Source organism: Eleutherodactylus coqui, chromosome 8 (assembly GCF_035609145.1).
Source record: "Eleutherodactylus coqui strain aEleCoq1 chromosome 8, aEleCoq1.hap1, whole genome shotgun sequence".
Lineage (NCBI taxonomy): Eukaryota > Metazoa > Chordata > Amphibia > Anura > Eleutherodactylidae > Eleutherodactylus > Eleutherodactylus coqui.
Genome location: NC_089844.1, coordinates 84,781,491 through 84,797,203, shown reverse-complemented (window position 1 = coordinate 84,797,203; position 15,713 = coordinate 84,781,491). Strand labels below are relative to the sequence as shown.

Genomic DNA, 15,713 nt, shown 5'->3' with positions numbered 1-15,713 from the left:
ACAGAGTTCAGGAGGGTGCAGGGAGGGACCTGCTTACCTGACCGGCGTCTTGTGCATTCTCCTTCTGCCTCCCGGCTCGACGATCATGTGACCGCTGGGGTCAGGTGACACCTGGCGGTCACATGATCGCCGGGTCGGGAGACAGAAGGAGAATGCACAAGACGCTGGTCAGGTAAGCAGGTCCTTGCACGGTGCAGGCTCCCGGCTCAGCGTTCATGTGACCGCCGGGGGTCAGGTAACACCGGCGGTCACATGATCGCCGGCCGGAATCTATGCATTGCATAGCGCTAATTGAGCGCTATGTAATGTATAAAGAAGTGGGCAGAAAGGATTAAAAACCCTTTCTGCCTTCTCCTCGGGGGTCCTCGATGACGACCAGTAAAGGAGTGCATCTGCACCCGATGTGCCTGACAATCGGGTGCAGATCCACTCCTGCACTGCAGTGTCGGGCCTGCCCCGACATCGGAGCTGTGGAGGAAAATGATGATGTCGGGGCAGGCCCGACATTGGACTGGAAAGGGTTAAATGGTGCATAAAAAAAGAATTTGTGAATTCGGCAAGTTTTCTCTTATGCTGCATGGGTTTTACTGGGACGAATCTCCTCTAGTTCAACTTTTACAATATTTAATCCATAAATATGTATAGTATGTTTCAACAATTTTGAAAGCAAAACACAGACTCCTACAATATCATTAGATCTCCAGACTATATCCCAAATCAGTAAACACAATCCATTCAGATAAGTCTGTCGTGCAAAAAGTGTTATAGAACAGCTGGTAATGTTTGTCCTTGGTTTGTTTCCAAAGCAATCTACCTCCTCTTGTACTGTCTTAAGGTAAACAAATGATAAAGTAAAAAACGCCAGAGTCAGCCAAAAATGAAAAAGACATGACATCTCCTTATAGGAAGATGTGAAGCTGTAGATATAGGATACGTACATCAGCTGGATTTTCTCTGTAAACCATGAAAGAAGACAAATCCATCACCATTTTTAATTACTGAGATTATCACCACCACAGTAAATTCTAAAGCCACTCAACCAGTTGTAGAAATCCGGTAATAAAAGAGTATTAAGAAATGATCTCTAGTACGATAGATCCTACCAACATGTACAGATCTTCATAAATCTCTTGAGACATCTCTAAGATTCTTTTTACATCTGTGTTGGACTTGCCATCAGTTTCCATGAAATTTCATGGAAAAAAAGAATTGTGATGAATGCAGTAGTGTTTTTGAAGTCAAAACACCTCAACTGTGGTATTTGGCATGCGATGGATCTGGCTATGTGCTATGGATTTTGTTGTAAATGGAAACCACAAGTCCAGCGTGAACAATGCCTAAGTGTTCTTTAGACTTTGGTTTTTAGGTCACACAATGCTCACATCAATGAGTTACACCCTCGAAGTGTTCTGCACCTACCATATACTGAAAACTGGTGCAGTAACAGTTAGCAGAAGCTTGCTGAGGTCAGCTTGGGATGTTATTTATATTAAACCTCATCAACCTGTATGAAGGAACATATCTTGTAGACACCAATGACCTTGAAACAGTTCTGTTATCGACAATGGATTATGGGGGCAGGGTTCTTCACCTTTGGACATTATCCACTAGCACTGTTGAGCTAGGCTACCATGAACTGACAAGAAGAAGAAAAGTCCTTTTGACCCGTCTCCAAGCTTTAGAGGGTAAATAAATTTGTAATAAATTATAAAATGCTGTTTAGACTTTCACATAGGCAATAATTTAGCGCTGCAGAATATGTTGGCAGTACATAAATAAAGATTACTATTATTATAATGGATAGATTGACCTAATGTAAAAAAATACAAAGAGAAAACAAACATTTGTTAATATGTTTGTTGTGCTCTGATCAACCACGTGAATTCTCTTCTGGGACTCTTTAAGGTGTCAGAACAGGATGATTCTCTAAGTTAGCGTTTCTCAACTCCAGTCCTCAAACAACCCCAACAGGTCATGTTATGAGGATATCCTTAGTATTACGGAAGTGATGTAATTATTGTCAATACTTTGGAAATTGCCACAGGTGTTCTATCTTGATGGTATTCTTTCAAATCATGACTTGTTGGGGGTATTTAAAAACTCAAGTTGAGAAACATTGCTCTAATCCACTGGTGGGGCAATTGAGGTCTTCTTCAGGGGATGAAAGCTAAAGAAGCGTAGACTCATCTAGGCCACAATACAAGGAGATTCAAATAGAATGGTGCAAGAGTAAAGCTACTTTCTTCATACATGAATTGACATACAACAGCTGGAAGGACCTGAGAAGATAGAACTCTTCAAACTTTTAATACACCTTACAGATGACCAATGTGGGCGCCATTGGTGACTCAACAGATGTCAAGAAAACCTAAAACAAAGCATCTCCCGCCCCCAGTGGAATTGATAATAGAGGATATGCCTGGACAGAACTGCACTACTGAGTTGACATCTGCCGTGTCCCGGACAGAGCCTACATTGAACATCTGTAAGGTGCATTCAAAAATTCAGAAGTTTTTTTCTATCTTTTCATGTCATTCTGGCTGTTCTATGTCAATTTGTGTATGAAGATATCAGCTTTACTTCTGCACCATTCTTTTTTAAGGAGCCAGCATTGGCAAGGAGAAAACCCCCAAAAAATACATTAATTGGCCTTCTTGCTTTACTTTAGATTTCAAAAAAAGTATTTTCAGAAATAACTAATGTAGACAAGAATCTAGAATATTTCACATTACAAAGTAAAAAAAAAAGCAAAAAAACAAGTAAAAATGACAAAGAGCGTTTCTGAACTTTGGTCGAACTTCACAATGAGAATGGAATGAAAACAAGTTGCAGGTCAATTGGGTCTTCTGTGCTTTTCCCACATGTAATGAATGACTGAGCAGAGGGTTAGTAAAATACTAACTGATGATAAATTTTACAGCTTAATTGGTAAGGGAATACTGTACCTGAGAAAACCACAATTACACTAATTAGATTGCACTTAAACACCTGTGGTTACATAAAACAAGATGCCCAATCAATACAAGATCTTATTTGCATATGCAACAAAATAAGTTGTAGTTATAATAAATAATATACACTACCCCATCAACCACATACACTGCTATTCCTTCCATTGTTCGTATTACAAGCATTTGATTGCTATCATTTATTAATTTCTATTAAAATGCAAATTAGAATATTCAACACTAGCCATAGTTTTATTGTGCATGAATCTACCACCCACTGATTATTCAATGTCAAAGTTGGGAAACGCCTACACTTGCCTTTGTTTTTTTTCATCTAATTAGCAGACTAGGTCACTAAACAAAAGAACATGATCCTATGACATAGTTGACCAGCTAATTATTTTACATTCCAATGACAGAAGTGATTGTGTGCTGCACCTAGTTTTTCCATACAAATTACACAGGTCTGCAAAAAATTTTTTTTAAGAGCTGTTTTTGTTATTCCACGTAATCTTTATATTTTTCGGTAAACTGAATCTGAAAATGTCCTCCGTTTTGTCATAGGACATTTCCTGGAAACTCTTTTATGTTAAATAAGGCAATACCTCAAAATAAATGAAAATAGACTTATAAAATTAATTTTTTGTTATAAATTTTACATGAAAATCATTTTTGAACTGAAATGACACAAAAAACACACTAAAATCGTTCCTTCTTCCCTGTGAGGCTCCTCTTGGTACATTTACGCTCGTGAGTAGTATCTGGAATGTCTCTCTGAAGCATCCAACAGTAGTCTGCCATCATTGTAATGCTCTATTTTCCCTGGTATCTTCTTCCTTCCCATCTCTTTAATGTCCTGATGGAATCGTTCACCTTGTTCTTCACTCACAGCTCCCACATTTTCAGGAAAGTAGTCAAGGTGGAATTGGAGGAAATGCACTTTCAAACTCATCAGGCAACCTAAAGCTTGAAATGCTTTCAGCATTCGTCCGACGATCTTTTTGTAGTCAGGAGGTTTCTTATTGCCTAAAAATTTCTATAGAACGTCCTTAAATGCAATCCACCCTTTTTTTTAAGAATCCATCATGGTATTGACAAACTCTTAATTAGCTATAAGCCGTCTAATGTCTGGTCCGACGAACACACCTTCCTTCAATTTTGCCTCCAAGAGGCCTGGAAACTTGGTGACAAAATATCTGAAGCATTCTCCATCTCTTGGAAGGGATTTCACGCATTGCTTCATCAATCCCAATTTTATATGGAGAGGTGGTAGAAGAACTTTATGTGGAGGTACCCAAGTTTCTCGAAGGACATTTTTTTGACCGACTGTGAGCACCCTCAGCTGCCAACTCTTCTTGGCTCAGTGATTTTGTCGGTCTTGACTGTCCCATAGACACAGAAAACAAGGGTATCTGGTTTATCAAGCTTGCTGCCCGAGCAGCATGCACAAGACCTTTAAATCCCCACACTTTGCCAACTGTGGTCTTCATATTTAGGTTTATGAAGAACCAATTCCAAGTTCTCGTAGGTTTCCTTTAAGTGTACGGAACGACCTACAGGAATAGAAGCGTAAAACCGCCACTGTGGAGCAAAACTGCTTTAAGACTTCTTTTTGAAGAATCTATGAAAAGATGCCATTGTATTGAATCATATTGGATTTTAAATTGACCCATCAAACCTTCGACATCGATGCAATAAACCAACTTTCTTCCTGGGCAAAGTAAGGAATGAACTTTTCACGATGTCTGAACCATGAAAAAGAAATTCCTGCTTTTGATCCTTGAACTGAGTAAATCAACAGCATCTTCGGGAAGATTCAAGTCTCTTACCAAATCATTCATCTCCTCCTGGGAAAAAAAATGTTGGTCTTGTATCATCTTCAAAGTCAGAACTTGATTTGTCATCTGGTTCAGGTATGACTCCACCTTCATCGGAGCTAGGTATCTCTTCCAAGATAGCAGGGGGCTTGGGTACTGGTATATCTGTGCCATGGGGGATGGGACGAATTGCAAAAGATTGGGGTATGAAATGGAATGCATTTGGAATTATACCCTTTCACATCGCATGAGCAAAAGTAACAGTCGTCACTATGGTTCTTTTGCCCTCGCCATACCATAGGAATCTGATAACAGAAAGCTTTTTTCTTACCCTTGAACCAATTTCACTCTTCATAAATAAGGTTCGCCTACACTAGGTGTCTTTTCATTAAACAAACATTATACAGTCACTCGAAAACCCCCTGGGTTTTTTTCTGAAACTCAAGCTAATCACACCCGCTTTTCCCAGCCAATGCAAAGATTCTCATTTTTTTTCCTTCACTTATGCACACACCTTGCAAACATACTATCGCTCAATTATCGTTAAATGTAGATGCTACACGACAATAATAGAACAACTGAAATTATCGTCTGCCTCCATTTTCCAATGATAATCATTAAATTTAAACGGTCGTCTTTAAAAGCAAAACTATCGCTCACTTTCGACACTTAACGAATTGTGAGCAATGATCGCTGCGTCTAAACGAACTTTAGACCTCAGATCACTATAGAGCTCTATAGTAATCTACGTTCAGCTCAGTAGAACTACAGAAGTCTGCATCTTATGATTACAATGCAGATATTAAAATGTGATTGTCATGTCTCAAATCAACTAGTTTACACAGCCAGGGGTGATTTTTGCATATAAAAAGACAATTAAACCTGTGACTGGAAATACAGGTAATTTTGGACTGACTAAAGGTAACATGACATAATAAAGTGACGTACGAAGGATTTCATAGACTAGATATCCAGAACTGCCCAAAAAGGACTGATCCCTCAAGCACATACCCCAAAAAGGGTGTCCCCATTGTGGGAAAGAGACCAGAGACCAATTAGAGAATGTCTGGTGATAACTGTGCTAAACAGTAACCTTCTGATACTAAATAAACCCAAGGTACAGAGATAACTAAATTAGTAATACTAAACACTAGATAACTGAGGAATTTACTACAGATTCCCCAGGGACAGTGTGGCCAGAACACACACAGTATAATTAGCACTCTTAAAATCAAGGGGCTGGTTTACATACTTTATAAATACCCCCAATAGACTGACTGGGTTTAGGACATGTTATTCCTTTGGTGTCCAGCACTGAGTGATGCTGTCAAGAGTATCACATAGTACAGGGCAGTGGCGTATGTATAGGAGGTGCAGAGGGTGTGGTCACACCTGGGCCCAAGAGCCTTAGAGGGCCCATAAAGACTCTCTTCCCCATATTGCAAGCCAATACTATCAATGAAGCTTTATAGTTGGGGGCCCAGTTCCAGATTTTACACTGGGGCACAACAGCTTCAATTTACGCCTCTGGTTAAGGGTGTTGTGCTTATGTCACTCTGGACCAGCCAAGAACCCGGAAGTCACGGCACTGTCAGCGCTACGACAGTGGCCCTTTTGTGGCATTCATATAAAAGACAAAGTTAGAGAGACTTTTAAAGAAGTTGTTCAGCCACATACAAGAAAATAAAAGCAGCTTAGAATGCTATAAAATTTTTAAAAAGTAGTAAGATCCTACCAATCTCCTGTTGCCCCATGGCCCACGCTTCCCAGGTCCACCACCAGTTCTTCCTGTTCCAGCAATGACAGGTTGACAAGACATGTGACCGTGGCATTCAATTGCTTTCTGTAGCAGTCACATATGAACACCACGGGGGAGACAGATACGGTCTCCTGTCATGTCAACAGGTCACAGATGGAGCAGGGAGAAAAGAAACCAGCTGGAAAAGTTTGGCACAGGAGTGACAGAGAATTAGTAAGGTAGCATTCTAAGATTTTTTTTTAATGTAGGTGGCTGGACAACTCAGAAGAACTACCAGGATGGTGAGCGGTCTGCAAATCACGTCCTATGAGGAAAAGGATCTGGGAATGTTTAGCTTGCAAAAAAGGCAGCTGAGAGGAGACTTCATAGCTGTCTACAAATATCTGAAGCGCTGTCACAGTGCAGAGAGATTAGCCCAAGGGCGTAACTATAGGGGATGCAGAGGATGCGGTTGCAACCGGGCCCAGGAGCCTTAGGGGGCCAATAAGGCCTCTCTTCTCCATACAGTAAGCCTAGTACTATGAATAAAGCATTATAGTTGGGGGCCCCTGTTACAGGTTTTGCATTGGGGCCCAGAAGCTTGAAGTTACGCCTCTGGATTAGCCCTATTCTCATTTGTACAAGGAAGGACTAGAAGCAATGGGATGAAACTGAGACACAAACTAGATATTAGACAGTGAGGGTGATCAATGAGTGGAACAGGTTGCCATGGGAGGTGGTGAGTTCTCCTTCAATGGAAGTGTTCAAACAAAGGCTGGACAAATATCGGTCTGGGATGATTTAGTGAATCCCAGCAGGTGCTAGCACCAGATGACCCTGGAGGTCCCTTCCAACTTTATGATTCTATGAGCTTCTTTAAGGGTATGTTCATACGTCGCTGATTTGCTACAGATTGTGTTGCAGATCTGCAGCAGATTTTACCATTTCAGTTGAATTCAAGTTGAAAGAGTGAAGTCTGCTACAGATCTGCACCAAAATCCATGACAAAATCCGCAGCAAATTAGCGACATGCAAACGCACCCTATAGTATATTTTATTTGTCTTATTACCATATTCTGTTCAACACAGAAATCCATTTCGTATTCTTAAATGCTATGTTTACATTCTGGCAACACGGTTCAGGTGATAGTTAATTGGGATCGTTAGTTGGGTCAATTTCAGGATCCTCAGAATCAATATTACAGTTTTGGTGGGTTGATGATGAACCTCTTGGCCACTCCAAATGATAATCTCACAATTGAGAGCTTCATTGTAAGACACAGCTCACAAGGAGCATTTCAAGCAGTTTTCTCCAAGTGATGTTCTGAGAGTGATCTAGTCCATTGGCGTACAGCTGGCCATGGACAGCAAGATTTATGACCAATTTGACCCGTGTTTCACTAAGGAATGTTGGCTGTTACAACGATGTACACTGGAAAATGTCTATAACAAGTCCTGTCCCAATTCTAACTAATGGAACAAATATCCATCTAGTAGAATTTAGGATTTTAGGAATAAGCATATTTTATTATTGGTATTAATTGCCTTCAGTTACATAGTACACAAGTTTGGGCAGTTGTAGGCTAGGGCTACATGGCCACTTTTGGCTGTGACCAAAGATCATCGTATAACCCTGTGACCTTGCACTGTTGTCATTGAGTTTTATGGGGTTGTTGTGCGAGTTGCAGGCTGCCCACAGGTTGCAAAAAAACCAACCATGGCTGCATTAACCAACTTACACCACAACCCCTTTGACTTCAAAGACCATGCAAGATTTCAAGGCTGCACAGCGATCTGTGGTTACATGACCCTGCCACATCCAGAAGTCACAAAGTGACCCTAGCCTAAGGGCTGCTTCACACTGGCAAGGGCGATATCGCTCTCGCAATCTAGATGAAACCCCTGAATGCAAGGCGTTTTCACATGGAAACAGCTTCACATCTCTGCAGGAAGTCCCTTCATCCCTGCTGCAGCTAAAGGGTTTTCCCTGCTGCGGCTGTAGGGATTCCCTGCGGGGATGAAGGAATCCCCTGGCGCAACTTTCACAGCCGCAGCAGGGGATTGCGATGCTCTCCCATTGTTTTCAATGGGGCTTGTGCTGCTGCCGCTGGCCCCATTGAAGACAATAGGCTATATCGCAAAAAGATTCGACATGCTGTAATTCTTTCTTCACACAGCATCGGAGGAGTGAAAACATCGCAAATGAGAATGAAACCATTGAAAATCATTGGTTTCATAATCATGCATTTTTATTTACTCTAGGTTGAAATCCATGGTGAAAATCCACAGAAAGAATTGGTAAACTGCAGATTTAAAATCCACACGTGAAATGTTGCGCAGATATTTGTCCATACCATGTGGGTGACAACTGATACAATTTCATCAATTTCATCCACTTTTCTGCTACTGTTATACATTATGGATTTTCTACCTGGAAATCCGTATGGAAAAATCTGCAGTTTTTCCACGACTAGCGGATGTAGCCTAACGTGTATTCTGGTCTCAGACATTTATAAGCTATTGACTGTGTGGCACCAAAACAGGGTGACAATTAACGATTAATTATCTTTGTATGATATCAGTCATGGAGTACGTTGTGTACTTTTTTCTGAGAAGGAAACTTGATTGTGAGTACGGAGTAATAAAAGCGATTACAATCAGAGTAGAGTACCATGGAATATTACGGCTACATAACCAACAAGCAATGAAATAAACAATTGTCTTGCTGTTTTATTTAAGGACCTAAGTAAATCAAAAATAGAAATGATATACAAAAGAATTTTAAAAAAACAAAACGCAGTAGCATTCGTGATAACTGATTTGGTAGAAATCTGGTGACAAAGTTTGGACTAAATTTGTTTCTAATGACCCAATACCACTGTTAATCTTCATTCACACGAGTGTAGCTATTTTCGGACGTGTCATGGCCACAGCATGACCAAAAAAAAAAATCCCATGAACGGCGCACAAATCTGCTTTTTTTGTGCCCGTTCAGACGGTCTTGGTCCAGCACATATACCCGAGTCTGGAATGCCGTCAGAAGGGGGCAGGCAGTTAAACTGCCCCCACCCTTGCCAGCTCTCGGGAAGGGGGCAGGAGCTAGTGTGCTAAGCTCCTGCCCCCTCTCCACCCCTTGTTGGCTGCCAGCAATGCGAGGGGATGGGACGAGGCGGGAGCTTAGCAACTAGCTCCCAACCTGTCCTGTCCCCTCCCATTGCAAACAGCCGACAAGGGGCGGAGAGAAGGGGTGGGCGTTTAGCAGACTATGGGAGCCGCCACCCAATTCCAGCCAGGAAGATAGTTCGCTGCGGGAATACGCCTATCTGAATAGATGCATTGTAAACCAATGCCTCATATGGGCAGTGTATATTGGCCGGGTGTGAAAGTGCGGCCGACATACGCTTGTGTGAATAAAGCCTTAGACTGTATTCACATGGGCGATTTTTATACCCGAGTTTTGTCCAATTGCAATATGGACAACAATTGCATGTGAAAAAGGATCAATTAATTTCAAAGTTTTAATTTAGATGAGTGCCTATCATCTCAGAGCGACATTTTTCTATGTCTGTGCAATTCTGCTTCAAGAATGTCCCATTCTTTTCTATGGGAATCTATAAATGCCTCACCGCAGTCACATGACATGAGATTTACATTCAAAATGGGTTGTTCAAGCATTTTAATATTGAAACCACGTGTGATTTTTTTTTCACGAGCATGTAAATTACAAAACAATCTGGTGTAAGAACACGCAAAATGCATTGCACACACACATGAAAATTGCACAGAAAACATTTAAATTCTCATGACCTACATCGCACTCGCCCATATGAACGTATTCTTGTATATTATTATTCTTTACCCTCTTAATATTCCATGATGTATAGTTATGTCAAAGAGCTTCGGGTTTAGTATGGAGAGGGATAAGCAGCAGATCTCGCTCCATAAAATGCGGGTGGCGGCTGTTTCTTACATCCGACACCCACCTACAACAGCTGTGATCAGCGGCACCCCTGATCGAGGCTGTTAACTCTTTAAATGCCACCATCAATTCTGACAATGGCATTTAGATGAGATCACAAGGTGCTGTTCAGTTGCCATGGAAGCTGGGGGTCTTCTGAAAGCCCCCAGGGCTGCCATTGCAGACTGCCTATCAAGCTATGCCTGTCGTGTGCCTTGATGGATTGCTCCTGCAGTATGATGTAATATAATATTACATTATACTGCAATGTGATAGGTAATCTAACCATTGTAAGTTCTTATTCCCTATGGAGACCTAAAAAGCATGGCGTAAAAAGTAAAAAAAAAAAAGCAACTCTTGCCATATTTATAAAAAAAGAAAATTCTAAATAAAAGACCCAAACACATATTTGGTATTGCTGCAATCAAAACAGTCTTATCTATCAAAGTAATGCATTATTTACCCCGCAAGGGGGAACGTCGTCGACAAAAAAAATACACAACGTCAAAATTACCTCTTTTTGGTCACCCAATCTCCAAAAAAAAAATGTAATAAAAAGTGATCAAAAAACCGTAAGTGCTGCAAAATGGTACCAATAGCAAATACAGGATGTCCTGTAAAAAAAATGGGTTCCACTTTCAGCACATTAAGGCCAATGTCCTAAGTCTTTATCACACCAGTCTTCTGAGCACAGACAAGTGTTAAACTGAGGACCTTGTTCAAGACAGGATCCCCCCTCCAACTAGCATATACCATTTATAAATTGTTCACTTTTTATTCATTTTCTGCAGGCATAAAATCATTGTTGGCTCATTGGCTAATTGATCAGTCTTTCTCATTCACTTATACAACGAATGAGTAAGACTGAACAATTTCTCATTTGAATGGGTCAACGATGTACCTGGCTGTATAAACGGGCTGCACAAGAGAACTCTGTCATTGTTCGCTCGTTCCAACGATAAATCGTTTGGTGTCACTGGACGTTAAGCTGTCCATTTATAAGTAGTAGGATTTTGTATGGGTGTTATTGCCCGTAATGGGTTTCCAATCAGATTCCCAAGATCGAGAAGATCAGCAAATACAGTTTTTCTAACTTTTTGTGCTCCGATAGATTCAATCATGTTGCATATTAATACAAAAGTATCATTACGAGTGGATATATAGTGGATACATATGTAGTAATATGTCTACATGTATACCCAGCCTTAAATATACATATTTTGCAGATACAGCTCAATTAGGGAAATGTAGGTTCCCATCATGAAATATTCTCTATTCCTACAGATGTAGTCTCAGAACTATCTGTCGACCTTACCTTTAGTTGCCAGAAGGGCCACAGGAACAGCTATGGCAATCACAACTACCGCCCCAGCCAGCAGTCCGATCAACCACTTCACCCATGTCTGCAAAACACATGGACATAATCAACGACTAGGACCCAACCGTGTGCATTAGCTTAAGTTTTCTCCAAGGAGAACAATCTTATTTTTTTTTAAAGGCATATTAAATTGCTAATACATTCCTAAACATTTAGTCTGATTCATGTCAATGGCAAGCATCCAAATTTGAGTCCAGCTTAGGCTAACCTATGCCTTTCTAGCAGTAGAGGGGGTGAAATCTTAGCTCTCCCTACCTGCAATAAACTGCTGGACTTACAATGAGTTACAGATTGGGTTTGCATGTAACAATAAGAATCAATGGATTTACCTGCATGTCTTTTGGCTCCTGCTGAGGAATGTATTCCCCTGCTCCAGGGTGAAGGAGAGCAGCGAAGACAAAAAGAAAAAGAAGTTTTAAGATTAGTTATCCCCTAACCACTCAGCAGTTTCAGTCCAAATAGTTAAACATTAGTCGAGTAAATCCAGAGGTGAGGCTGGGCATAGTCCTGGGAACTTGTGGGCAATTCTTCCTCTCTATTACTAGTATTGCAGCATGATCTTTGCAGACTCTGGTTTTGAGGCAGTTTAGATAATAGCGAAGAGGAAAAGTGCAGGCTGTAGTAGGATCAGCTTCAAACAGAACAAGGAAGAGATAGAATAAAGTTTCTGCCAGCTGTTTTGGACTGTGAAGGAGGGGGTGAATGAACGAGAGTGACTACGAGGCCAATCAAACTGCAAATTTTACTGCAAAGTTACACCCAGAATTTGGGGTACTTGATTCATGCAGAGATGGACTTTAATAATATAGTAAAAAAATAGAGTGATTGTCTTTATGATAAAGTTGAGCTGCAAAGAATAAAGGGGATATTATAAAAAGTAGGAAGGATACTACAGGGTTCCACTTCGGTTCACACCACAGACTCCGATAAGTATGTAATCTTTGGATGTAGGCGCAACCTTCTTAGAGAAGCACAAAACATTGTGCTCCTCTCCTTTATGTGTAATAGACACATATACTGGCGCTACGGATCCTTCAGGGGTATATCTCCAGCAAACACTGAGGAAGGGGCGCCATAGCCTTGAAACAGATCTATCTGGGCTGGTTTCAATAAAACAGAGGAGTTGACCTAATACCCTGATGTATTGTGCTTCTCTAAGAAGGTTGCGCCTATACCGATTTTTCATTATTCCTTGACCAGATTATAGGTGCGTCCTCCAAGAAGGTTGAGGCGATCTTTGGGTTGGCTCCACCTGTTGGAAACAGGTGACATTTTTTCTAGTGTCTCCTAATTTTAAAGGGCATGGGACAGGAAGCAGTTACAAAGACCTCTTGTTCTGGGTGGCAAAATGGGATTCTATAATGGGGCCCATTTAAATTTTTGCTATGGGGCCGCATCTCTTCAATGTACATCACTGCTTTGAGCCTGCAAATCAAGATTACTGTACATACTTACCTACCTGAGTCTATGGTGTGCACCGATGTAGAGCCCTAGACCGTCCTATCTTAATCCAACGTCTGTATGTGAATGGGGCTAGCAGTTGCCAACTAACACGTGTCCAGAGCCTTGTTATACACAGCCACTCTGGGTGAATGGTTTTGCTGCTGGGGAAACATTTATATTTACACCCGTGGGACTATAAAAAGTGCTACAGATAGCATATTGGAGCAGATGTGGAGTTGAGCATGGCTCATATCTCTGCAGCATGTGGTTTGCACCTCTTCCTATTGTGGCTGAAAGTTTTGCAGTATTTGGTGGGGGGGGGGCAGAGGGGGGGTTACAAACATGTATTTCATTAAAAAGGACCTGAGATACTTTCTATGCCCGAATATTGTTCATCTAATGTGAGGTCATAATGGTGCACATCATACAAGGACCCTCCTGATAGGTGAGACACTGCTATTGCGAGATGCGACATTTCATTCATTACATGTTAGATAAGTGGATTCTGAGAGGTCAGATATGTTTCATTGAAGGGTTTGCACTCACACTCATCATATCTTATTTGAACACTGTGGAAAAATTATCAACAAGCAGTACAAAGAGAAATGTGGAGCCGTTGCTCAGTCTTTGTCGCCCTTTATTGCAGTCAGGGATGTATCTATAGGGGGTGAAGTTATACTTGTGCCATGGAGCTTGAGTTAGCCCAAGAGGTCCCTCTGACCCATAAGAAGAGAAGAGTACTATAAATAATGCATGAAAGTTGAGTTATTAAATTACGTTACGAATCGCAATAATCTACAGCAGTGCTCTCCTGACTTTTGCTCTACAACTTCCATCATGCCAACAACAACTCTAAGTAAGCGATTGGGATGGAACTGCAATAGCAGACACAGAATGTAAGCGAGAATGGAGTAAAAAGGGTAGTCTACAACTTTTATTAATTGATGACCTATCCTAAGGATCGGCAGGGTCCACTGTTCAGGATCTACACCAATCAAGTGATTATCCGGCCCGGCCCACTGTCAACATTGTATAGGGCAGTTTTGGCAAACCTTTTAGAGACTAAGAGCTCAAACTGCAATCCAAAACCGACTTATTTGTCGCAAAATGCAAACCCGTCAGGGAGCGGGGCTTATCTCAACATATGATTTTACCTCAGTTGTTATGAAAGGGAAACGGCTGTTTCAATATAGACAGGGTGCAGATTTTGACTGCTTTTTGGAAGCGGAAATGCTGCAGAATTTGCCATGGAAATTTCCATTGAGGATATTCTGCAGCATTATCGCCACGTGTAAACATACCCCAGCAGTAATATTGACCCCCCAGAGCGGCCCCAGCGGAGTTTGTGACAGCCCACTACAATCCCAGCGGTAATCGTGACAGCCCACAGTGGCCCCAGCGGTAATCGTGACAGCCCACAGTGGCCCCAGCGGTAATCGTGACAGCCCACAGTGGCCCCAGCGGTAATCGTGACAACCCACAGTGGCCCCAGCGGTAATCGTGACAACCCACAGTGGCCCCAGCGGTAATCGTGACAGCCCACAGTGGCCCCAGCGGTAATCGTGACAGCCCACAGTGGCCCCAGCGGTAATCGTGACAGCCCACAGTGGCCCCAGCGGTAATCGTGACAGCCCACAGTGGCCCCAGCGGTAATCGTGACAGCCCACAGTGGCCCCAGCGGTAATCGTGACAGCCCACAGTGGCCCCAGCGGTAATCGTGACAGCCCACAGAGGCCCCAGCGGTAATCGTGACAGCCCACAGAGGCCCCAGCGGTAATAGTGACAGTCCACTCTGTGGGGGGGGTCACTATTACCGCTGGGGCCCCTCAGGGGGTCACTATTACCACTGGGGTAGGTTTACACATTGCAATAATGCTGCAGAATGTTCTCAACAAAAATTTTCGTGCCAAATTTTGCAGCATTTCCTCATCCAAAAAGCAGTCAAAATCTGCACCCTCTCTATTTTGAAACAGCCCTTTCCTTTTTATAACAACGGAGGTAAAAATCATACGTCGAGATAAGGCCCACCCCCTGACGTGTTTGCACTTTGCGACAAATAAGTGGGTTTTGGGTTGCAGTTTGGGCACTTGGACTCTAACGTTCACCAACACTGCCCTAAACCAAACCCCTCTGTACTCTGCCTGATAACATGCTCCTTGTCCTACTGACTGCAATCCCTGCTAGCCGTAATCAACCACCTCCCCCTCCCTGTAGTCACACCGATTCAACCATCACATGGCTTAAGTCTGTCCATTGTCTATGTGTATAGCATCCCACACTCTCCACCTCGCACATCTCCAGCCCCGTTGCCTTTTGTATCACCCCATTATTTGTAGTATGTAAGCTGGTTGGAGCAGGAGCCTCACCCCTACTGTTTCTTTTAGTTGATCACTTCATGTAACCGTGGGTTTGTTTCTGTTTCCTCTGTCTT

The 15,713-nt window shown here is 42.0% G+C and overlaps 1 protein-coding gene across 3 annotated transcripts in view; it reads right to left on the bottom strand.

Moving 5' to 3' along the window:
* The window catches only part of LOC136576563 (dipeptidyl peptidase 4-like), a 118,624-nt gene that overhangs the window by 96,653 nt on the left and 6,258 nt on the right, over nucleotides 1-15,713 (bottom strand). Inside the window, exons 2-3 of one of the 3 annotated variants that reach the window (XM_066575936.1) lie at nucleotides 12,169-12,209; nucleotides 11,777-11,864 (exon numbers count right to left, since the gene is read on the bottom strand). In XM_066575936.1, the coding sequence (XP_066432033.1) occupies nucleotides 11,777-11,864; nucleotides 12,169-12,209 (129 nt within the window). The remainder of the gene's footprint in view (nucleotides 1-11,776; nucleotides 11,865-12,168; nucleotides 12,210-15,713) is intronic. The other 2 variants (XM_066575938.1, XM_066575937.1) reach the window with 2 other exon arrangements.